The sequence below is a fragment of the Suncus etruscus genome, chromosome 4, assembly GCF_024139225.1.
Source record: "Suncus etruscus isolate mSunEtr1 chromosome 4, mSunEtr1.pri.cur, whole genome shotgun sequence".
In the NCBI taxonomy this organism is placed as follows: Eukaryota; Metazoa; Chordata; class Mammalia; order Eulipotyphla; family Soricidae; genus Suncus; species Suncus etruscus.
The window spans coordinates 96,631,844-96,658,073 of NC_064851.1; the positions used below are offsets into that span (position 1 = coordinate 96,631,844).

At 38.5% G+C, this 26,230-nt stretch overlaps 1 protein-coding gene across 3 annotated transcripts in view; it reads left to right on the forward strand.

Moving 5' to 3' along the window:
• Nucleotides 1-26,230, forward strand: part of NCOA7 (nuclear receptor coactivator 7) — a 168,473-nt gene that overhangs the window by 129,220 nt on the left and 13,023 nt on the right. For all 3 annotated transcript variants that reach the window (XM_049771097.1, XM_049771100.1, XM_049771098.1), the window contains one exon: nucleotides 11,332-11,479. In XM_049771097.1, the coding sequence (XP_049627054.1) occupies nucleotides 11,332-11,479 (148 nt within the window). The remainder of the gene's footprint in view (nucleotides 1-11,331; nucleotides 11,480-26,230) is intronic.

Here is a 26,230-nt window from a genome sequence, read left to right on the forward strand (position 1 = left end):
GGGGTAAATCCTTTATGTTGATGATAAAAAAATACCTTTGATGTTTATGAAAGGGATCTGCTTAAGCTCAAATTTGTAATTAGACAGGAAATCCAAACACATGTAGGAACCAGGTTTTGTTGTTGACTAGTGTTGGATGGGTTGGAACTGGTTTCATGCCTGTAGTAGTGTATAAGCCAAGCTTCTCCCCCTGTACACTGTCAAGCCTGGGTTCTGGCCTTGATCATCTTTTGGCTGGATCACTGTTAGATTCTGCTCAATAAATCCTTTGTTTCTTCTTGGCCTATCTCTTCTTGACTTTTCCTACTTGGCTCCACAGTGATCTTTTTAAACTACAGATCTAGCCAGGCTTTTTTCTTAGAGATTGCTTCCCGAGGGTCCACAGAAATGTTTTTCAAGGTACTTTGTTCACTTTCTTAACAGTCACCCGTGCATCTTCACACCTGCCTGTGCTACCTGCTAGGTACCTTTGAAAGATTTCTATCTTTTCTTTTGTAATTTAGCCTTTGCCTAACCAGTAATATCTGCTAATTCAGAAGTATAATATGCTATTTGTATTTGCTACTAATATTACTAATACATGTAGCTACATAATAAGTTTCTTTGTGTAATTTCTTGAGGCTACTGGAGTTTTATCTAGCACACTTTGGATAACTGTGTCCTCTGGATAAGGTCTCTTGCTTTTTCTTGTGCCCAGGCCTCTAACTCACTCACCCAAACCTCCCTGTTAATTTGGATTTTTCCACCATTTTCTTCATCTCCTGCCATACTGTTAAGCAAAACATCATCTCCTGCCATTCTGTTAAGCAAAACATGCATGTTGCTTCTTGTATCTTCTCAGGGGAATTCCTCCCTCTATTGATAAACTCCTGTTCAAGACAGGCATCCCAGCTGGGAATCCACTAGCTTTTACCACTGTAAGGATGGAGCTCCATTAGGGTATTTTTGGTTACTGCTCTGTCTAAGCACTATGGGGCAGGGCCTGTGTCTCCTGCATCTCTTTGTCCCTGTTTTCATCATTATTTCCTCTTATATCAGAAGCCAAAGTGACCTAATTACATTGCCCTTCCTCTTGGCCATGTCCAGTTTGATTTGACCTCCTTCCAAGATCAGTGGATCTGAAAATGTCAAGTGTTTATCTACATGTTCATTCTCATAAAAATTCACTTCCGATACATTCAACTTTTCCCTCAGCATTCAAATTAATTATGGCCCCTGGTAAGCTATACTTGAATCTAACACTAGCTGCTTCTCTAGGCATATCTCTATCATTTCTCTTCCAGGAAGGAAGAAAGGAAAGAAGGAATAGGAGCACAAATATCAGAATGAATGTTGGAGCAAAGATGCAAAAGTATATGTCTATGACTAGAACAGAGTGCATTTGAGGATTTGCACAAAACTAAGTTCTCAGGCTGACCCCAAAAGTTGAATTTTACTCCCAAATCCACTAGGAGACATTGGAAGGCTTTTTACCTAGCTGGATAAATGATCAGTTACACAGTGATCAGTTATGATTTTTAGCAGATAACTTCTATTCTCTGCCACTTCCTCTTTGGCTTCCTTCCAAGACCACTTTTACTTGCTTCTTCCTCTAATTTTAAGGACCCAACACTTGACCTGACTCTGGGCCCCAGAGTGTTCCCACACCTCTTGTTTCAGGATCAGTTAGCAGCCTGTGAGGCAGTAATTACTGTAATTGTTTTGCCTTGGCCCTAGGCCAAAGCTAGTGACCTAAGGCAACAGAGACTCAGAGAAGCTTAGTGATTCATGCCATCACAAGCTGACTCAGAGCGAGCTACAAAAAACTACAACAGTCTTCTCTCTGGTGCTGGGATTGAGTTATGCAATATCAGGATTGAAATTTAGGGCCTCTATGTGATTGCCAGCCATTCTCTCAGCCCTTTGAGTTATACCGGCCAGCCTAGAAATAGGATATTTATCTCTTTCTGTAAAATACTAAAGTCAAATTTAATAGAGGGCATTTACTAAAAGTGAATAAAATAATAATAGATTAAGATAGAGATTAAAGGAAGGAGGTAATGGGAGTTGTGAAGTGTAAATAATAGCAGAAATTCCCCCCAAGGAATGTGCTGTTAAGCCCTTGTGGGAGTGAAAACCTGTAAAAAAGAAAGCTCCTTTCCTGGAAAGAAGGATGTCATAAAGGATGGTACGGATTATGCTTTTTTTTTTTTAAATGGCACAATAGGGAACCATCTATTCAGAGAGAAGAGAGTAGGAAAGTGAGATGAAGAGCTTGGGAGTATATAATTCTAGAATAGCTTCTGTATTTAGTGATGGGAAATCAGGTGAGACAAATGTGAAGCTGGAGCAGAAGAGACTCCATTTTTGTCATGCCTTTCCTTGGGGTAGCAATCTCAGGAGAGAGACAGAATTGGGGACAGACCTCCCAGCTTCTAGGGACTTCTTCCCTTCATTTTTTCCCTTTGCTCTAGGATTCACAGGATAATTTCCTGGCTGGGAGGTTAAAAACAGTAAATTGGAACAAGCATATCCTTCTGGACCCATCATTCCCAAGATAAAAGTTAGAAAAATGATTGTTCTGCATATGTGGGAAAGGTGTTTGAAAACTAGGTATAATAGAAGCAGAGTCCTCCACCCTCTGCACTGAACAGAAAAGCCTTGTTCTGCTAAAAGGCAGTAAGCTTTAGAGCATCTAGAGGTCCAGCTTCTCTTACTGCCTGTAGAAAAACAGAAATGTCTACTAGACAAGGTTAGTTCACTGCTGGACCCTGAATTTGTCACCTTTGGAAATGAAAGCTACTTCTATTCTTCATATAGTTTGCAATGCACAGTGAAGCTGGCTGACCTGTTGCCCATGTGTTCAGACCAGGGGACCCTCTGTAATACAGGCCACTTTTTACTGAATGGAGTAAAAGTATATCCCACATCCATCTGGGCATTCTGCTTCCCACTAGTTTTAGCTATTTTTCATCCCAGGTCCTCAAATTTCTACCTTTATTTTTAGGAAGCTCACTTGTTTTTAGAATTTGAGTGGAGCATTTGTAATTATTTTGTGTTTACAACCCCAAGAGCCTAGACAGAGCAAAAGCCTGGGGGGGGGGGGTGAGAAGCCTATTAGGGTAAGATGGAAAGATTTGACTAGAAGTGGACAGTTATAGAGAAACTAATGTGAAAAAGGGGTTTGGGATGGGAAATGGGGCAGAGTTTAATGTTCCTGCAAGGCTGATAATGTCAGAAAGAAGTTTGGGGCCCGGAGAGATAGCACAGTGGTATTTGCCTTGCAAGCAGCCGATCCAGGACCAAAGGTGGTTGGTTCGAATCCCGGTGTCCCATATGGTCCCCTGTGCCTGCCAGGAGCTATTTCTGAGCAGACAACCAGGAGTAACCCCTGAGCACCGCCGGGTGTGGCCCAAAAACTAAAAACCAATAAAAAAAAAAAAAAAAAAAAAAAAAAAGAAGTTTGGCAAAGTGGAGGCAGAGGGACAAGGAAAAGAATTTTCAGAACTTGAAGTCTGTTTCCAGGCAGGGCTCTGGAATATAGGAAATCCCATTAGCTAAAAAGAATCATTCCTAGCACAGGCTGAATAAACATTAAATAAATTTAAGGCCACTCTAATCTGGAAAGAAAAAGATGAAGTCATGTCTTCCTTTCCAATTAATAAAAATAACAGAAATAATTAAGCTGAAGAGAGCTGGAAAGGATAATGATTCTTTACATTTTCCCTCAAGGAGCCTTAGCTTTAAGGAATTGGTTCCAAAAAAACTTTCATTTTTTTGAATTCCTGTCATCCCCAACTCCTAACTAAAGACTTTCTTCCCATGGTAAGTCCCACAAACCTAGTGAATATAAATAGCTCCACTTTTTCCTGACGGTTCTTAACCCACCACAGGCTGCTGCAGATAGATCTATCAGTATGGGCTGCAAACAAATGAAGATTTCATTACCATGTACAGGAAACCCAGAAGTTCCAAAGAGAAGAGGTTTAGAAAACATCTCCTTACCTAATCTGCCCACATATTTAGCCTTCTGACTCCTAGCCCAGTCCCATGACCTGTTAAAACTCCTAAAAAAAAACTCACAGATAAACATGATACTTAAGTAGCTAATTCCATCCATTGTTTTCTCATTGTGGGGATTTGCCCTAATTTAACCTAAAGTAATCTGCTTCTAAAATAATCCTTTGTATTCATCTGGGTCCCAGAGCATCACTCTTAGATCAAACCACTCCTCACCCATTTGATGGTTTTTTTTTTTTCAAGAAAGGTGAGTTATTTCATTTCTGATAATATAACTATCCATTGAACTTGAAAGCCAAGGTATTCAGTATATCTTGAAATTTTTTTTCTTCCCAGGAGCCCTTCAATCCCATTAACAAATCTTTCTCCACCATATTCTATCTGATCCATTTTCCCAGTAAATAGATTGAGTTGCCTTTATATGTCTTCAGGATAAAAAAAACCTACTATATTATATGTATATAATAAAAAGAAATGTTCCTATGATCTTCATAGGGAACTTAATGTTCTCATCACCATTGTGCACTGACAGTTGCTTACATAGAATTCATCCTTAAGAACTTTGACGGGGCCGGTAGCAGTGGCACAAGTGTTAAGGGCCATTTGCCTTGCACATGTTAGTTAACCTAGGACAAACCGCAATTTGATACCCGGCATCCCATATGGTCCCCTGAGCCAGGAGCAATTTCTGAAAAGCATAGTCAGGAGTAACCCCCTGATTGTCACTAGGTGTGCCCAAAAAGAAAAAAAAAGAAAAAAAAAGAATATTATTGATAGGGGGCCAGAGCAATAGCACAGAGGCAGGGTGTTTTGCCCTTGCACGCAAGTGCCTAAGATAGACCTGGGTTCTATCCCCGATGTCCCATTGGTCCCCCCAAGCCAGGAGCAATTATATGAGTGCATAGCCATAACACCCCATGACAAGTGTGGCCCAAAAACAAAAACAAAAAAGAACTTTATTGATCTCTAATAACGTGTTCACACTTTTGCTTTAGAATTTTTTAAGAAAAAAAAACTTTTAATTCATAATCTGGGCCTCATCCTTCAGTTTTTTATTGCCTTTGATAGGAAGTATTTCATGAGTCGTTGACATTTTTTTTGAATGTGTCTTCAGTATTCATGCTACACAGTGTTTGCTCTAATGAGGTATTTAGAGGACCAATAAGCAGTCTTCATGAAAGAAGACTAAAAATATTATCTAGTGTTGTAATCAGGAAAAAAAAACCATGAAATCCCCTCAGATATCATTATGCAATATGGGATAGCCTTTGTAATGTGATTGAAAGAATTCTGATTGCTACCTCAGATCTGCTTATGACTGTGATGTTGATGGGTGATTTCAGAGGCCTCATTATGTGATATTTAAAGAGAATTGGCAGCTATTTTCCCCAGAAATCTAGTTTTCTGGTAAACTTGAGAGTTATTAGCACATATATATACATTATATATGTATGTATAATGCATATATACATACACACATATATACATATATACATACTATGTATATATATAACATTCAACAAACATTCTATATATATATAGAATATACATATATAATCCTATATATATATATAGAATGTTGTTGAATATATATATTTTATAATATATAGAATGCTTTGTTGAAGAAAAGCAGTAACCTACAACCTTGGGGACCAATCCTGAATACACCTAAAGTTGAACACCATTGTTGACCTTTTTTTTTTTTGTTTTTAGTTTTTTTTTTTAGTTTTTGGGCCACACTCAGTGATGCTCAAGGAGCAAGGGTTACTCCTAGGTCTGCATTTAGGAATTATTCCTGAGGGTGCACAGGGGATCTTATGAATTGGAGGATCAAACCAGAGTCAGCCACATGCAAGAAAGTGCCCTACCTACTGTACTATCCTCTGGCTCTTTACTGGCTCTTGACCTGAATATGACTACACTTTGGGTCTATGGTTCATCTCAATAAAATGGTATTAGAAAACTTCATGGGCCCGGAGAGATAGCACAGCGGCGTTTTTCTTGCAAGCAGCCGATCCCAGACCAAAGGTGGTTGGTTCGAATCCCGGTGTCCCATATGGTCCCCTGTGCCTGCCAGGAGCTATTTCTGAGCAGACAGCCAGGAGTAACCCCTAAGTAATGCCGGGTGTGGCACAAACCCCCCCCCCCCCAAAAAAAAGAAAACTTCATAAGTTTTTGGTATTAGAGGAGCCAAGTGAGGAATTAGAATGAGAATTTTGCTCTAGAATAGACTGTAAGGAAGCTGAAATGTTTCTGTGACTGCTTATATTGTAAAGTATCTACAAAGAGGGAGGACTGGAAAGACATAGTAGCCATTAGATTTTGATTTTTCTGTGATTGGACAGTGTTCAGGGTTTTGTTTGTGTTCATATTATGAACCTTAGATTAGTCTTGTAGTTTGTCTTGATTACTCATGATCATAGAGTGGCCTTTTTTATTCCCTCCCCCTTTCTTTCATAGAATGCCTTCATCTGATGTTGATGTCTATGAAATTGTTTATGTTTAACTAATTACCAAGATCTACTTGTGAATGTTAGACCTACTCCAGCTACACTGAGGCTAGCATGCCAAGGTCAAGCAAGCCCCAGTTCTCAAGGACCATTTTACTCTCTCACTTTCAAATTAACAAATAATTAAGAAGATATTTATTCTGTATGTATATACATTATAATAAATACCCCCTTCACTGAAAGTGAGACTAAAGCATAATTGCTTCTCAGTTCTATTCCAGAATATAATTATGGGGTCTGGAGAGATAGCACAGCAGATTGCACTTGCGATTGCATTAGATATGCAGCAGATTGCATTGCACAAGTCAATCCTGATACTCTATATGGGCCCGTGAGCACCACCAGAAGTGATCCCTAAGCTCAAAGCCAGAAGTAAGCACAAATACAGGAGTAATCTCTGAGCACAGCCAGGTGTATCCCAACACCAAAATAAAATTTTAATTACTAAAAATACAGTTATATCAGTGATGGAACAGAATTGCTAGAATTGTGAAGGAAGACCCTATCCTAGGCTTCATCTTATGACTTGTGAAAATACCAAGGTCTCTAGTTAGAGACCTGATTCTATCAGCCACAACTGAGTGGAAAGTTTCCTGGCACCATAAAAAGTCCTTGGGGTGTGAAAAGGAGCTTGTATGGAGCCTGTAGTATGTTTCAAGGGCAGAGAAACCCTGTATCTTTTAGGCCAAGGGAATTCCTTTTCTAATTTCCCCAATATTTACTGTGCCAATGCAAAAACAAAAACATAAAATACCTTGCCACACCAGCCCTCCTTCCTTTTTTCTTTTTTTTTTCTTTTGTTCTCATGGTTATCATTTGGTTGTTATATTTGTTGCTGTGGTGCTCTTTTGTAGTTGCTGGTTTTGGTCTTTTGTTTGATTTTTCTTTTTTTTTTGTTTATTTTGCTTTTGTTGTAGGTTTTTGGTTTTTTGTATTTTTGTTACGTTTTTCTTCTTTTTTCCCTTTTTTTTAAATTGATATTTATAACCTATAGATAGATGCTTCACAATTTTGTTTGTTTTTTTTTCTCTTTATTTTCTTTTTTTTAAAACAGAACTACATAATTTGAATCATCTTGTTCTGCTTCATAAATTGAGGGGGAAAAATGAATGGTACCAGAACCAAACAGTCATATGAACATTAAGTAGATATAAAAAAAGGATCAGACTTAAACACCAAACCCAAAGTCAATGACAACAGAATCGATCGTCAATCTTCAACAAGCTATACACAGAGGGGCAGCGCAGGGGGAATGCTGGGAACTGGGGTGGAGGGAGGACAACACTGGTGGTGGGAATACCCCTGATTCAATCACTATGGACCTGTGAAAGATTTGTAATTCATGTTATAAATAACAAAATTTTAATAATAAAAATTATAAAATAAAATAAAAATTTTAATAATAAAAATTATTTTATAAAATACTGTTATATGTGCTAAATCTGAAATGTTATAGAACAAAAAGTAAGAAATGCATATATTTATCAAACTTTGTAAATAGAGGCATTTGAATTTGTCCTCATGTATCTCAATTGGCTTCCTTTGAAATAATTCCCAAATATATCTTAATTGGTTTCCGTTGGTTTTGTTTTCCCATCACCTTTTCAGTTTGCTTTTTTCCCTCCCTTTGGGAGGTGGGGCATAGTTTTTTATCTCAATAAATGCTAGTCAGGAGGGTTGAGCTTCGTGCTCCTATCTAGGCTTGTGGTTCCATGTTGTGGAGTGACTGGCTTGTGGGTGAACAGCTTGCTGTATGAGCTTCTTGCCTGCTAAAACTCTCAATCTGTGTTGATTATTTATTGTGGAGAATTGCTACCAGACCAGCTTTTTGTATTCTACCTGGATAGAGGATATGGGGTTCCCCTCCCCCTCTAGGGACTGTGGAATGTTCAACCTACAATTCAACAAAACCTCTCAGAGTGGCAGTTAATGTCATGATTTCTAAGTTAATTTTAGTAGGAAATTTTATACTTTGTATTTATATGTCAAATATAAAACCATAAAGTAGTTTGAAGAATCAAGTGACTATACATATTGCTAGTAGAAAAATAAAAGAATGATATTGAGTCTAAAAAATAGGTGGCATATTATTACCTAACAAAGTGATAAGAGAACCACTCCTTTGATAATACAATCCCACTTCTGGGGAATATATCATGTTGCTATTCCTGGACATGTGTGGAATGACTCACATCCGAAGTTATTCATTATGGTATTGTTTTTAACAACACAGTCTTTATAACAACAATGAGGATAGTTAACAAAAACTAAGGAAAAAATATCATGTAGCTATAAAAGTACGAGGAAGTCACCTCTAGTAATGAGGAATGACATTTGAAATTTATTGTCAAGTGTAAAATACACAGTAAAATAGAATCACCTTTTTGTAGAAGCAAAAAATAAGTATATTTATTTTCATTTATATTGATGTTTATGACAGTACCAAAAGCACATAAATTAATGAAGTATGTTACTTATAGGGAAAAAGAGTGAACAAAGAATGTGATGGTCAGGAATTTTCATCAGAAGGAAATTTTTCATTATATGCTTTTTATTATTTAGTATTTATTACAAAAGTTAAAAAGGGCCAGATAGGGCCCGGAGAGATAGCATAGTGGTGTTTGCCTTGCAAGCAGCCGATCCAGGACCAAAGGTGGTTGGTTCGAATCCCGGTGTCCCCCGTGTCTGCCAGGAGCTATTTCTGAGCAGACAGCCAGGAGTCACCCCTGAGCACCGCTGGGTGTGGCCCCCAAAAAAAGGCCAGATAATGTGGTTGACAACCTGAGTTTGATTCCTGGCACCCCATACATTCCCTGAGCATTGCAAGGAATGATTTTTGAGTGCAGAGCTAGGAGTAAACCCTGAGAATCACCAGGTACGGCCCTAAAAGTAAAACAAAAAAATTGAGATGAACACTAGACATTATGTAAGATACATTACTTCATCTCCAGAGATAACTATTTTTGATCAGTTTCCTGATAAGTATCTTGGAATAATCTATTGTGTTAGGCAGAGATCTCCAGAGAAAAAGAATCAATAAAATGTGTAAATAGAGGAAATACTTCTCACTAGCTATAGAACTAGCATGTCTAAACTTTTCAGGACAGGCTGGCAAACTTAACCAAGGTTTTAGTTGATGTTTTTTTCAATTAAAAATAGATTTTTGCCATTGGTGTAGGGGGACATATATTTAATTTTAATAAAGTATTATATAATAATATTTAATTAGCAATCAATTAACATGTTCCAAAAAGTAGCCTCAAATTGAAATTACCATGCCATAATTAGAAAAGGTGTTAAAATTTTTTGACTCTACAGATCATCCCCTCTCCACAATGGGTAACCAGTAGTAAGTGGGCTGTGACCAGAGAACTTTAGAATCTTGTATCTAGGGCCGGAAAGATAGCACAGCGGCGTTTGCCTTGCAAGCAGCCAATCCAGGACCAAAGGTGGTTGGTTCGAATCCCGGTGTCCCATATGGTCCCCCGTGCCTGCCAGGAGCTATTTCTGAGCAGACAGCCAGGAGTAACCCCTGAGCACCGCCGGGTGTGGCCCAAAAATTCAAAAAGAAAAAAAGAAAAAGAAAAAGAATCTTGTATCTAAGAAGGTTGCTTTGCACATGTCCAACCTGCATTGTGTTCCAGGCACTCTATATGGTCAATATGGTCCTGCCAAAAATTATCCCCATGCACAGAACCAGGAGTAAGCCCTGAGCACCACTATGTTTGAGTGTGGCCTTAAAACTAATATCGATATGTTTGTATAAAATAGTTTGTATAAAAAAACAGAGAAATTGGAAGTAAATTATATTCTATGTCAATAAAATTGGTGTATGGTAAAAAAAGTCAGATAATAATCGCTTTTATATTCATTTTTAACAAGTATTTGTCAAGCACCTTGCTAGAAGATAAAAGAATGAATAAAACAGATGATTCTTGCCTTTTTGAGTATTACATATACATGTTTCAGTAAACAGGTTGTCTTGATGACATTTTATATATATATTGTCTTGATGACATTTTAATTATATTATCTTTCAGCTGAGGAGCCTTCAAGCATCAAGTATAATCTCCTTACCTATAAAAATATAGCCCTGTCTCTAATTTTCAAGTTACCTTCCCAGCATGCCTCCAAATAAACAACAAATGAAATAAAATGAAACTTCTTGCATTTAAAAAAAAAACCATGACTAGAGTTATCTGGATTGATTTTCAAGATGTTTTATTAAAATTATTAATATCATTAGAATGTTTTTATCATTGTTGCTAGATAAAACTTCATGTTAATTTTTTATGAATGCAGTGGTCTAATAAACCAAGTCCCAATGAGGAGAAAACATTTCATATAAATATATCATTGTTTTAAAATTTTTTGTCCCATTTCCTAATACTTTTTTTTTTTTTTTTTTTTTTTTTTGGTTTTTGGGCCACACCCGGCGGTGCTCAGGGGTTACTCCTTTCTGTCTGCTCAGAAATAGCTCCTGGCAGGCACGGGGACCATATGGGACACCGGGATTCGAACCAACCACCTTTGGTCCTGGATCGGCTGCTTGCAAGGCAAACACCGCTGTGCTATCTCTCCGGGCCCCATTTCCTAATACTTTACCTCAAATTCAAAGACCACTTCCCAAAGTCCGCAGTTTTCACTAGATAACTTTTTTTCAAGTTTGGAATGCACTTGTAGAGATTATCCTCACAGTGGCAAATTTCTCAATACACACGTATTTGCCAAGCAGGATAAAGATGAATGGACAAGTCGAACCACTACTAATATTTGCCAGGAAAATAGATTTGGCATTAACACTTACGACTATGTTTTTCAGGGTGGATCACTTGTACACATTCTTTGTTCAGTGGTCTCCTGATGTCTATGGGAAAGATGCAAAAGAGCAAGGCTTTGTGGTGGTAGAAAAGGAAGAACTGAATATGATTGACAACTTCTTCAGTGAGCCAACCACCAAGAGCTGGGAGGTAAGCAGACAAGAGGGCCTAGAGGCTTCTGTCAAACATGTGACTGTGTGTGTGTGTGTGTGTGTGTGTGTGTGAGAGAGAGAGAGAGAGAGAGAGAAGAGAGAGAGAGAGAGAGAGCTCTTTACTGCCACAACCCACAAAGCATAGTTCATTCTGATCATCCAAGACCAGTGTTTCCAAAGTGGGTAAACAAAGTCAGCAAACTTTTTTGATAAAAGGCAAGATACTTTTGCTTTTTTGACCCATCGAAATTATCTACTCAGTTCTGCCATTAGAGAAGATAAATAGCCTTAGAAAACACAAGAATAATAAGCATGGCTTTGTTCTTTTTCACATAGTTATTGTGCTTATGAAAGGTTACTCCTTTTAAATCATTTTTAGTAACTTTAAATATAAAGCACTTTACTTGCTCTTCAAATACATTCTCTCCCTAGAACACGTAGCTTGCTTGCTTGCTTTTCTGTTGTTTTTTTTTTTGGGGGGGTGTGCTTATTTCCTGTGGAAAAGCCCATTTTATCTCTTGTACGTGTTTCCTTTCTTTCTCACCTTTCACTTTTCTTTAAGCAAGTTTCTTAAAACTGATTTGCTATGGGGCAGAGTGATAGCAATGTGGAAGGTAGGGTATTTACCTTGCGTGCGTCTTACTTGGAATTGATCCCTGGCATCCTATATGGTCTCCTGAGAAAGGACCATTATTGCCAGGACTAATTTCTTTTTTTCTTTTCTTTCTTTTTTTTTTTTTTGTCACACTCAGGAGTGCTCAGGGGTTATTCCTGGCTCTGCACTCAGAAATCGTTTCTGGCAAGCTCAGGAGACCATATGGGAGGCTGGGATTCGAACGACAGTCCTTCAGCATGCAAGGCAAACACCTGACCTTCATGCCATCTCTTCGGCCCTGCCAGGAATAATTTCTAAGCTTAGAGCTAGGAGTAATCCTGAGCCCTGCCAAGTGTGTCCTCCCCCCCCCAAAAAAAAACCTACTTTGTTGTACTTAAATATATGTATAATAAATAAAAAATTCTTAGCTTCTTTAGTTAATAAGTTGTTTGTAAATCTTTGTTTTTATTTTTCCTTTGTATTCAGTCAGGTTAGCATATATATCACACCTATATTTTGCAGTACCTGAAAATAAAATAAAGTCTAAGACTTTCTGTGCTTGAGAAGCTTACAGGGGAACATATAGGTAATTGAGAGATCAAAGAAGGAAAATAAGGAGAATATATCTGCTCTTTCCCACTACCTGGCCTTTTCTTCCTTGATATGGGTTTATCTTGTGTCTGATTCTTTTGTCTGTTCTGACTTTCTCTTGAACTCCAATTAGCCTATTTTAGACAGATGCTTAATGACTGTAGCAATACTCTTATTGGGATTCTTGAGTTCTATCTTTTTCCTTATCTTTCCTCATCTAACTTGACTGAATTTCAGGTTGAAATCACACTCACATTTTCTGTCTAAACACCCTATAACCTTTTTATCTAGAACAATGATGCCACTACAGTACATGACTTGTGAATCCATCCAAATCCTCTTGTGAATCCATCTAGATCCTCAGCCATGCTTACAAACCTTTTATGTAGCTTTTGCTACCTAGTTCTTGCTTTTCTATCACTCTTTCTAAACATATGGATAAGTTCATCTCTCAGAAATTTCCAAGACTAGCCTTCTTTTTCACTTCACAAGGAGGGACAATAAGATAACATTTATCAAACCTCACCTGTTTCTCTGTTAATTTTTCCAGTTAATTGCACTACTTATTTTTGACATGAAGAATCCTTTATTCTTTTTTTTTTTTTTTTTTTTTTTTGGTTTTTGGGCCACACCCGTTTGACGCTCAGGGGTTACTCCTGGCTATGAGCTCAGAAATTGCCCCTGGCGCCCGTTTGACGCTCAGGGGTTACTCCTGGCTATGAGCTCAGAAATCGCCCCTGGCTTGGGGAGACCATATGGGACGCTGGGGATCGAACCGAGGTCCATCCTACGCTAGCGCTTGTAAGGCAGACACCTTACCTCTAGCGCCACCTTCCCGGCCCCGAATCCTTTATTCTTATCTTTCACCAAGGTTGTTTTTTTTTTTTTTAAGGAAAAAGCTTTACTTTAACTTAATCTTTTTCTTGGTTTTTACCTGTCACCCTCCTTTATCTCACCTTCAAACATTTTGAAAAAGTTGAGTCGTCCTCATAATCTCCAATTTTCTTACTGCCCTTGTGCCATTTTGCTATCCAGCTTATTTTCCAATCATCATTCATCATTGAAATTCCCTCCTCTTAGGTCACTATCAACCTTCCTAGTTGTCATCATCAAGTGAATTTACCTCTGAATTTGACAGATGAATATGCCCAAACTTGCTAATTCATGCTGCTTACAAAGCACCACGTTCCATCTTCACTTCATATTCTTTTTACCATTTTTACTCCTTTCCTTTTTTTTTTTTTTTGCTCACTATTTTCCTTGCCATTTTCATGGGTTTTTTTTTTCATGTTCTACTTCATCACTCATAAAGGACATCAAATTATCTTTGTCCCCTATTAACTAAGCACCTCTTCACTGACCATTCCTAAGCCTTTCCTTGCTTCTCCCCTGCATACTTTACCCACATGCTGTCCAGACATATCCTCCAGATATCAGGATCTTCTCTAAGCAAACCTCTCATCAGAGTTTTTATTCTGTTCCACGAAATTTTCATTTTGATTAATGGTTGATTAGTCTCCGCGTTATCTGCTCTTTCTTTCCCCTTATTTTATATACTGTATCAGGAATACCTTTTGAATCTTTTTCCTATAATAATTCCTCACTGATGTTCTATACCTTTTTTGTTGTGTTAGATCACACCCAGCTGTGTTCAGGGATTACTCCTGACTCTGTTCAGGGAAAAGAGCGGGTAGGGCATACGAGGTTTTGGGAGCTGAAACTCAGTTTGACTAGATTCAGGGCAAATATCCTACCTCTTGTACTATCTCTCTAGCCCCCTATATACTTATTTTTACAATATTTTACTGATTTACCTTCACTGACCCTTCCATTTTCAATCCATGCCACATATTTTAGCTGTACTCATCTTCCAAAAAGTTTATCTATTTGTTCATTTATCATTATACTGTCAGAAATCATAGTAAGTTCTTTAGGTATAGTGGCAGGCATAGCATGAAGTCTCTGACATATTTACAATCTAGTCATTTCACTACTTTTTTACAGAATTATATCAAAGACCTGTTTATATTCTTTTTGTTTTGTCTTTGGACCACATACAGCAATGCTCAGGGCTCACTCTGAACTCAATGATCACTCCTGGTGCTGCTCAAGGAACCAACCATATGGGGTACTAAAGATCAAACCTGGGTTTAGCCACATGTAAGGCAAGCACCCTACTACTGTACTATCACTCTAGCTCTTTATACTTCTTTATGCAAGCTTCTAAATGTTGTTCAAAAATCCTATTCATAATTTTGATGACTAAATAAGGCCTTCTCATACTAAGGGTACAATGGGTAAGATATGTTGGGAGATGGGGAATTGGGTGTTCAAGTGATCCCTGGCAGTGTCAGAAGCCCCATTTATGGTGCTGGGGGATTCAAAATTAGAGCAATAGCCATAGTTGCAGCATTCAAAGAAGTGTCTTATCTCTTGAACTTAAAAAGACTGTAAGAGGCTCTTGATTAGAAATATCTGTATTGAGAGAATGTGACTGCTGAATGAGTAGCACCAAGCATAGAGAAAACAGAATTTTTGTAAGATGAAGGTAGAATATGTAGGACATTGTAAGTAATTAATTACATGTGAAAATGAGGGCAGATGTTGAGATTAGGGTTTTTAAAGAGGAAACTGAAGGTGTAGTGGAGTAGAAAAGATGATGTGTTATGGTAGAAAATGCTCTGCATGCTGGATATGTCCTAAATTTGAGGGACCTATAGACGGTCTGAGAGACAACTGAAAATATAACAGGAAAAATAACTAATGATATATTTTTTAGAAACAATAAGCAAAATTTAAGTTCCGGAGAGTATGTACAGTGGGAAAGGGAACAGGGTTCAGAACAGCATAGGATACCAGCATGAAAGAGCTAAATACAGACACAACAGTGATTTAGAATAAACTGCCAGAAAAGAGGAAGGGAGTATAAAATCATGGCTTAGACACCAAAGGAGGGGAGTTTTTGTTTTGTTTTTGCTACATGTTACAGTCAGTGCTCAGGATTTAATCCTGGATCTGTATTCAAGAATCATTCCTGGCAAGCTCAAGGTCCAGATGTCAAGCGTGAGTCAACTTTGAACAAGGCAAGCACCCTATTTACTGTACTGTCTCTTTGACTCTGGACTGTTTCAGATGGTAGCAAAAGCAATTTGATTATAGTAATAGATTAAAATATTAGGTCCTATTGGTTCAGGGAGGGAGAGAGAGTGTATTGCCCAGGGAGGGAAGTTAAGTAACTGATTTGTTTTTGGAGAATAAAAATCAGACAGTGGGACTGTAGAGAGTACAGAAGTTAAAGTGCTTGCTTGCCCTGAATGTGGCTGACACCAGTGTTATCCCCACCATCAAGCACTGCCAAGACTGATCCTTGAGCACAGAGACAGATGTAAATGCTGAAAAAGATACATATTGCCAAACTTTCCAAACAAACAAACAAACAAAAAATAGATGGCATGGTAAGCTCAAAGAAGAACTAAAGGAAAAAGTTTGTCCTCATAATTGAAATATTTTAACCTTTTGGATGAAGTCAATAGGAGTGATAAAAAAGAAGATGGGATTGATAGTGGAATGAGAGGAATATTTAAGCAAGTAAATTGACAAGATTCTGCAAGAAATGTAAGGGTAGAAGCTGGATTGGGTGGCTTCATGTTAGAAAGAAGTAGGAGCTGTACAACTTTTTTTTGTTTTTTTTTGGGGGGGGTCAGACCCGGCAGTGTTCAGGGGTTACTCCTGGCTCTACTCAGAAATCATCCCAGGCAGGCACGGGAGACCATATGGGATGCCGGGGTTCAAACCACCGTCCTTCTGCATGGAAGGCAAACACCTTACCTCCGTGCTGTCTCGCCAGCCCCAGGAGCTGTACAACTTAAATATAAATTGAGTAGTAGCAACTTTAGGCATTTCCAGTCATTTGAAGCAGAAAGATGGAACTTCTCAGAAGCAAAGGAGCTAGAGAGATTATAGAGAGATATAAAATATTAACTACCAAGACTAGGAAAATATATATAGGAACTTTGAATTGTGGTTGCTTAGTGTTAGCTGCCTCATCATGGCCTCCTGTGGTACACTGAAGCCTGTAATCAGGACTGATTCTGTTGGTGTTAATAGTTGAAGACACTGTCTAGTGGCAGCACAGGGATCAAGTGATTCTGAGAATTAAAGCCAGGACTTTTGAGTCACATTTTTAGCCCTATAGGTGATTTTTATTTTCCTGCAGCAGTCTGGTTTCAGATTTATTAAGTGGACAAATGAATATTTTAAGGTTGGAATCTTTCCAGATTTGTATGTCCAAGGAAGAAAAAACCTTCCTCTTAGGCATAATCTCTCTAGAATGGCAGGTCCTTTCATTGCATTTGCTCTCACTTTTCCTTTTTATTTTTTTGTTGCATGGGGTCACACCTGGCAGCACTCAGGGGTTACTCCTGGCTCTACCCTCAGAAATCACCCTGGCAGACTCAGGGGACCCTATGGGATGCTGGGATTCGAACCACCATCCTTCTGTATAAAAGGCAAATGCCTTACCTCCATGCTAGCTCTCCGGCACCACTTTTCCTTTTCTTATTCCTTTCCAACCAAATGTTAGAGGACAGCCTTTTCTTTTTGGGAGGTAGTGGGGGAAGTAAGTGTATGCCAAGAAATGTTCAGGGGTTACTCCTATCTCTGCACTCAGGGATCATTCTCAGCAGTTCTTAGAGTGAAAATATTTGATGCCAGGGGTTGAATTTAGGTCTGCTGTACACAGGCAAACTACTTTATACTATTGCTTTAATCCATGCACAGTTTTCTGAGGTTAATTCTTCTTGTCCTTCAGGGTATTAAGTCACTTCCAGGAATCTTTCCAGCAGAATTACTCCTCCTGTTCTCCCACAGACCATGATTCATAACTCTGGACTATACTGCTCAGCAGTTTTCTTATTTTCACATTTGTATTATTTGTAAGTTCTTCATTTGAAAACACTAATTGAAAATACTATAAGGTATTTTCTCTGACATTTTATATCACTTCTGTCTCTGGCCAGTTGTCTGTTATTTGTGGCCTTCCCTGGGAGAATTGTCTTATGTTCTCATATTTGTTACATCTTCCTTGTATGCATTCATCACTTTTCATGCTATATGCTGCTGATTCCTACACTTGCCTCTGCCACCCATCTTTCTTTCCCAAGCTATTACTCTTGGCCTCCTTAATGGCCCCATGGGCACTACTTCCTGGGGTAGAATCAGTGTGACACTGGTATTTTGGTCAAGGAACCCAAACGAATTGTATTTTGCCCTTAAGTGGCCATTTCCATCCAAAAAGCCTCCATGAGATTTGTGATTGAAAGTAAGCCAGGAATGGTACATTTTCTTACTGAGATCATTCTTTTTTTGCCAAACTCTGTGGTTGCAATGAGGGTTAGATTGCACATGAAACTTGATTTATTCTGAAACAAGCTCAAATAAAATTAGCTGAATCTTCCTTCTTTAATTTCTTCTGCATTTTTTCACTAATCAAACCTAGAGTTCAGCTACTGTCTGGAGTAGAGGCTATTTGTTACATGCTTCTGGAGGAGAAATGTTACCTTCAGAATCTAGAGAGAAGAGTTTGGGCAGTGTTCCTCAGTCTTCCCCATCCAGCCACTGAAGATAAAGAGAGGAGCACAAGTATGTCTTGAAAGTACCAGAGTATCTAGACCTGCAATGGAAAATGGATGATAAAAAGGGATAGAAATGGGTTAGCCTATTCTAAACAACTGGTTCTTTTGTTGAAACTCAGGATACTTGGAAAGAAAAGATAGCAGCGATAAAGGTGACCAAACTGGCCTGACTACCTTACCCCTGCCTTATTGTCGCTTAAAAAGGGTTCAAAGTGCAATGAGAAAAATGCTGGGTAAGCTCCTCCCTGCAGAAACAAACTCTGCATTGACATTAATTTAAAACAAAGCCACTGCAGAAGCACTGCTCCTTCTCTGTGCATCGAGAAGAAATTGTTCATTCTCCTAAATGCTAACAGGTGTCTGATTCTAAGTCTGTCAGAACAACCCATCATCTTTCCATAAAAATTGCCTTTCTAACTGTATTCTCATTTTAAGTACCCATGTCAGAAATATAGGTATTATCCCAGATTGTTCTTTTGTATCATCATAGCTAGCCAGGCTTTCTGGTCAGAATCTTGATTATTATTTGGTGGGAGAAGGGATGACCTCTATTCTTCTTATTTATGTCTGCTTCAGTTCAGTGGATCTCCTTTACCATCCCCCAGCCAGACCAGCCACCAGTTACTATTTCATAGTCATCATCCCTATGGTCTGTAGTTGATCTTTTGTTTTCTAATGTTAGTTAATTGATAATTGCATTTTCTTAATAATCATAATTAGTATATTAATATATCACAAAACACAATAAAATTAATTTATATAATTAAATTGCTATAACATTTAAGATGTTTTTAAATAAAATTTATGACTATCAAAGTAAAACCTGCTTATTGTAGATTTGGAGACTATAAGAATGTACAATGCAGGGGCCGGGCGGTGGCGCTAAAGGTAAGGTGCCTGCCTTGCCTGAGCTAGCCTTGGACGGACCGCGGTTCGATCCCCCGGTGTCCCATATGGTCCCCCAAGCCAGGAGCAACTTCTGAGCGCATAGCCAGGAGTAACCCCTGAGCGTTATTGGGTGTGGCCCAAAAACAAAAACAAAAAAAAAAAAAAAAAAAAGAATGTACAATGCAGACAGTATAAAAAGACCAAACTATATTAACTTAGTTTTTGTTTTTTTATGTTTATTTGACCACTTTCATATTTTTTAGGTTATTTTCTAGGTAAAAAACATGATGGGGAAGAATATTGCTTTTTTTATTTTAAATGGAATTTTGCTCTGGTTATACTGGCTTTTCTCACCTGAGATCTTCTGGGAATTGTATTAAGGATTTTAAAGTCTCATTTTTAGCCTTTACATAATATTTTTTTTATCTCAATTATAATTTATTCTACAGTTCCTATTTTTTGGAATAGAGTATTTTCTTTGCATTTTCCCAAGTATTAAGAAGCATAAGATGGGGCTGATGAGGTGGTGCTAGATGTAAGGTGTCTGCCTTGCAAGCACTAGCCAAGGAAGGACCACGGTTCGATCCCCCACCATCCCATATGGTCCCCTCAAGCCAGGGGCAATTTCTGAGTGCTTAGCCAGGTGTAACTCCTGAGCATCAAATGGGTGTGGCAGAAAAAAAAAGAAGCATAAGATTTTCTTTAGATTTTTATTGTGAACAAATTGAATTACGAGTCTTTCACAGTAATATTTAAGGTACATAGTGACAATGAATTGGGGCATTCCCACTATCAGGGTTGTTCTCCCCAACCCCATTTTTCCAGCATGCCTCCTGTATCTCCCTCCTTTATCCCTGGACAGCTAACATAACTGGACCCCTCTGTGTATAACTTGTTGTAGATTATCGATTCTGTTGTTGACTTTGGGTTTGGTATTTAAATCTGATCATTTTTTATTTCTACTCAATATTCATATGACTGTTTGGTCCTGGAACCATCCATTCCCCCCCCCCCACACTCAATTTATGAGGCAGAACAAGATAATTCAAGTTATGTGGTTCTGTTTGGGAAAAAAAAAGAAAAAGTACTGGGAGGAGCCTGTCTAGAGGTTATAAATATCTATTTAAAGGAAGAAGGGGAAAAAAGAAAAACATAACCAAAACAAAACAGGAAAAAAAAACAAAGCAAAAAACAAACAAACCAGCAACAACAAAAAAGCACAACAGCAACAAAAATATTGTGCCTATTTTTTTTTTTTTTTGACATAGACACAGTAAGTATTGGAGAAATAAGAAAGGGAATTCCCTTGGCTGAAAAGATACAGGGTTTCTCCGACCTTGAAGCATACTGCCATTGGAACAACTACAGGCTCTTTACACGCTCATTAAGAAGCATAATATTCTAATTCTTAGTTTCCTGGAAGTACATTGTTTGGTGTAGTGCACTAATTTAAAAAATAATTCCAAATGAACTTGCCTACAATATCAGAATACCCTTCTCATTATACCAGTAGAAATATCATTACTAGTATCCTTTTCTAAAATTGTTTACTAATTTTAATGCAAATAAATTAAGTACTTAAATTTTTCTTTGATTACTACTGAAAATAGGATCTATATTCACACATACATATGTACATATACATTTTACATACATATACACATATTTGTCTATTTTCTTCTACATAATACTCATTTCCTTTGCCCTTTGCTTCAAAGGAATCTTTTTTTGTGTGTGTGTGAGAGAAAGGAACTCTTTTTTTTTTTTTTCTTTAATTTTTTTTTTTGTTTTTGTTTTTGGGCCACACCCAATAACGCTCAGGGGTTACTCCTGGCTATGCGCTCAGAAGTTGCTCCTGGCTTGGGGGACCATATGGGACACCGGGGGATCGAACCGCGATCCGTCCAAGGCTAGCGCAGGCAAGGCAGGCACCTTACCTTTAGCGCCACCGCCTGGCCCCTATTTTTTATTTTTTAATTATGACAACAAAAATGCAAAGAAAGAGGACAGGGTAAAGTTACAGTGGAAGCCCAATCACCCATAAACAGAATTCTCGGTAGTCCCATTGATGATATCCCAGCCTTGAACTTTCAGCCAAAGAACATTAATAGAAACAAAACTGAACCCCTGTACAATACAATTACTTTGTCCCTCAAATCCCCAGTTGTAGTACATACTATTTCTTAGCAGCACACAATATAATCTAAAGACATTAGACTTATGTAACTCCTTAAACATTGAGGGCAAAGTACATTTCTCTAGTTCCATGCACATGCTAACTAGTTTAAGTTAACATCAAAAGTTTTAGTGGCTTGTTTTTCTTAAGAATTGGAGTCAAGGGAACATAGTAAAAAATGGTGTTAAAGTGGCATTTGTTTGCATAGGCCCACCAAAACATAAGGGACATGGAAAGACAAATTATGGTCTAAATACAAGGAGTCCTTACCCCTGAAGTTTCCTGGCACAGGACTGATTCTAGGCTCCAGGCAAATTAGTTTGTCCAATTCAAGTCATCATCTGTAGTGGCAATACACCTCCATTCCTCACATAGTCTCTGTTGTTGGTATCATGCTTCTGTATTAAAGATCCTGGAGTCTGCATATCCCATATTGCAGTCAGGATGGTGCAGAGCATCCTCTCGTTTCACCTCACACTTAAGGGGGACTAGAGAGAACCATGTCCTGTAGAGCAGGTCATTGTTACTGTCAAGTCTTCTCAGTGTAAACGGAAGTCTCTTTTTAAGAGGTCGATGTCAGACCCTTGGTAGTGTCTTTCCTGTAGAGGACTGCTTCCAGCTGTTGCTGTAAAAGACCTTGGATGTTTCGTAGTTAGCTTGCCTGGTTCCGGCGTGAATGGAGGATGCCCATTCTTCTGAGGCCTGTGCCAGGTCATTATATCAATGTTCAGGGTGTAAGGTACATTGTACTGAAATTTATTAGATAAGAACTTATCTGTATGTATGGTGTTTTCCCATTTTAATGTGTCTATGCAAACAAGAATCAATGCCATGGGGCGTTATTGGTGCATCTGGAGGCAATAGGAACAAGACCAGCAATTTCCATGACATAGTTCAATCATAGGTATCAAACTGAGGGACAGTTCCACTAACAATCCTTGCTGAACAGCTTACAAAGAAAAGACAAGATGAAAAGTGAATAGAAGCATCATGGTAGAAGAATATATAGAGAGTTACATCAGCTAAAGAAAATACCCATATAATATTCAAAAGATATATGTGTTCAATTTATGTCCTTCTAAATAGTTCTGGGATTTGTTAGATATACTGTATGTCTTAGGTCAGAGATTAGAACTATGTGTTACTGAAGTTAAGAAGGGTAAATCTGGGGTACTGATGGTTGGAAGGAGCAAGTGTTCACGCGGGGGGCCCCCTCGAGGTTTGCAAAATGTAGACTGGTATGAAATTACCAGTGACAGACTGAGTATAGCTAAGTAGCTATCTGCCACCCACCAAATCAAACTCCACCCCCTAAGCCCCACCCTAGGCCATTGTCCCGGCCTGGCCTGGGAGTGGGGAAAACCCCGGGTGCCCCATCAACTCCTCCCTGGAACCCACCTGGAGATCCAGAGGAATGGGGGGAGGGGGGTCGGGTGACCCAGATCCGATCCCCCGTACCCTAGGCTGGACCACGAGGCCGCTGGCCCATGGGGGGGCCTGCCAGCTGCCCGTCCATGCCGGCTACCAAAGGAATCTTTTTAATGCATATAATTTTAATTAATTATGGATTAAAACTTATATATTTAAGTTCTTTAAGTGAGGGGTCCCCAAACACTACCCGGAGTAGTAGAAGGACCCACTTTGATCATTTTAAGCCAACCAAATGCTTCAGTTTAATGCTTCAGATGAAAGACACAGTGCTTTTTATACTGCACAGTGCTTAAGAGTCACCATGTCATACCCTGCAGCATTTTGGTACGTCCAGGTTCATCCCTGCTGATGATGCTGGCATTGCGGAGAGTCACCATATGGCAGTAGAGATGATCCTATGTCAGTTACATGCAACGCTTGTGTCCTAACCTCTGTACAGTCTGTCTGAATTCATTATTTTATTTTATTGAAACTTTTGTGATTTACAAAGTCCATCATAGTTGGGTTTCAGACATACAATGAATCAGGGCCAATCCCACCAACAGTGTTGACCTCCCTCCACCAATATTTCCAGAGTATATCCCTTATAGCCACCCTCTGCTCCCCCCTCCCCCAGCCTGCCTGTAAACAGGCCCATTTTAAGTTTAGGTTGTTTTAAGTTTGAGTCTCTTGATTCTATTACATTTGACTTGACTAGGTCTGTTAACACTACCAATGCACCTGAGACCCCTTAGCCCTGATTCCCATTCTTTCCTATTCGTGTTTCTCTTCCTCTACTCAGTTTCTCTTTCTCTTCACTATATATACTTCGGGGCTAAGGGTATTGGAGACAACTCCCATTTCTTCATTAAGTTATTCTAAATATCACATATAAGTGATATTATTCTGTATCAGTCCTTCTTCTAGGGATCTTTTTTGTTTTTTGGGGGTCACACCTGGCAATTCTCAGGAATTTGGCTCTGCATTCAGGAATCACTTCTGATGTGCTCAGAGGACCCTATGGGACATAGGGTGTGGAACCTGGATTGACTGCATGTAAAACTGTCACCCTATCCATCATAGTATCTCCTGGTCCTCATGCCCCAAAGGAATATTTATCACTTCTTTACAATTTGTACTTAATATGATAAAAGATATCAGGTTTTTATATCTTTTTTTTTTTTTTTTGGTTTTGGGGTCACACCCAGCGGTACTCAGGGGTTACTCCTGGCAGGCACAGAGGGCGGGGGAGGCATATGGGACACCGCGATTTGAACCAACCACCTTTGGTCCTGGATCGGCTGCTTGCAAGGTAAACGCCGCTGTTCTATCTCTCCGGGCCCAGGTTTTCATGTCTTATATATAAAGTTTTAAAATTATTTTAGTTTTTTGTTTATATCTTATTTATTGCTTTTTTTTGTTTGTAGATTTTTGTAATGCTTCTAAGAGGCCCCTGATATTTCCATTTTAGCATTACACAACTAACACCCAGCTATTAACCCAAAACAAAGGTGTTCCCCATCTTCCTCTTTCTCATAAACCTTTTCTTTTGATATGTAAAAGCCCACCTGGATCTACTCCACTCAGCCCCACCTGGTTAAATGGGTATTAGTTTATATTTAATAATATCTTTATTTAAGCACCATGATTACAAACATGTTTGTAGTTGGGTTTCAGTCATAAAAAGAACACTCCCCCTTCACCAGTGCAGCATTCCCACCACCAATGCCCTCCATCTCTCTCCTCTACCTCTCCCTGCCTGTATTCCTGTATTCACTCATTAACATTGTCATGATTGTTCTTAGTGTAGTTATTTTCCTGGCTATACTCACCACTCTTTGTGCTAAGCTTCATATCATGAGCCGATCCTTCCAGTCCTCATCTCTGTTGTCTCAAGGTATTATTACAATAATGTCTTTTCTTTTTCTTAAATCCCACAGATGAGTAAGACTATTCTGTGTCTATCTCTCTCCCTCTGACTTACTTCACTCAGCACAGTCCTGGCTTTTGGCTGAAGCAGAGAGACCATGAGGCAAAAAGCCAGTGACTCCATGATTCTTTACTGGCTGGCTTAGTTGATTAACCCTTCGTTGTTAACCTGTTTCTTCAGATCCATGGGGTTAGAAATATGCATGTGGGGTGAATCTCACAACTTATGAGGTTTTATTTTACACACACTTTAGTTGATATATTGATATAGGTAATATTTAGTTATTTTCTTCTAGCAGTATTACTAATTTTGATGGTCCCTCTATCATGCTTGAAAGTTTCAAATAAGATTTATATGACTTATTTAAGTAAACAAACATATTATATGTCTTATCATTATTGCACTCACTGCTTATATCTATCTCAATCCATCCAGGCCATCATTACCTTGCATTTTATTTTCTTAACTGAATTGTTTTTTTCTTTTTAGTCTTTTTACCATTGTTGATGTTAGTTCAATAGGTCTGAATGAAGAATCTTTATTTTTTTCAAAGCTCTTAAAAGATGTTTAAGAGAAGGTTTTAGAAAGTGCTGGAATCATGATTATTTGTTTTTGGTAACTTTTTATTGACTGAGGGTCTGTGATTTACAGAACTGCTACTGCGCATAATTGCAATACCACACCCATCACCAGTGTACTTGCACTTTTTTCCCTCAAGGACCCTAACACTCTCCTTTTCAAACACACACACCTCAATTGGCATCATGATTTTTCCTCTTCTGCTCTTTTCCCAGCCTCCTTTGTCTTAACTTGCCTTGTTCTCCATTATAATGGGAGTGAGTCAGAACAAACTCTGTTCCTTCTGTACTGTCATCTGGATGTCTCCCTACAACCCACTCGCTGTTCTCAAAGGAAAGACCTTTTTTCCTTTTAAAATGAGCATTCTCAGAATTATAGGTGATGCCAACCTCCTTGAACTACTACCTCTGGTATTTGTTTCACACAAATGTAATGGCATTCCTTTAGGTATTGTTATCTCCTCATCTCCTCACCCACTTAGGATGGTGGCTGAGAACCTTTGTGTCCCAGAACCTGGCTAAATTCCCCATAGCATCACATAGAAAAGTCCTTAAAAAATAACTGTCCTGAAATGCCAGGTTCTGAAGCAGACATTGTCTTCCTGGCACACATTCAGATGATTCTGTGGAAGTAGTCCCCTTGAAAGGGCAATCTGGTTCCAGGACTGGTTTCTAAGGATATGACAAAGTTTTCTTTATAACTGACATAAGATAAGCTAGATAACACCCTGCTTTTCTCAGGAGTCCCCAAGGCTATAGGGCCATCTTGGAGGAAGACTGAAAATTTATCAATAGTGATCTGTGTTTCTTTTATTTATTTATTTATTTATTTATTTATTTATTTATTTATTTATTTATTTATTTATTTATTTTTGGTAGGGGAAAAAGGATGAGTTTTAAGGGCTATTCCTGGTTCTGTGCTTAGGAGTGATCCTTGGTGATGCTTGA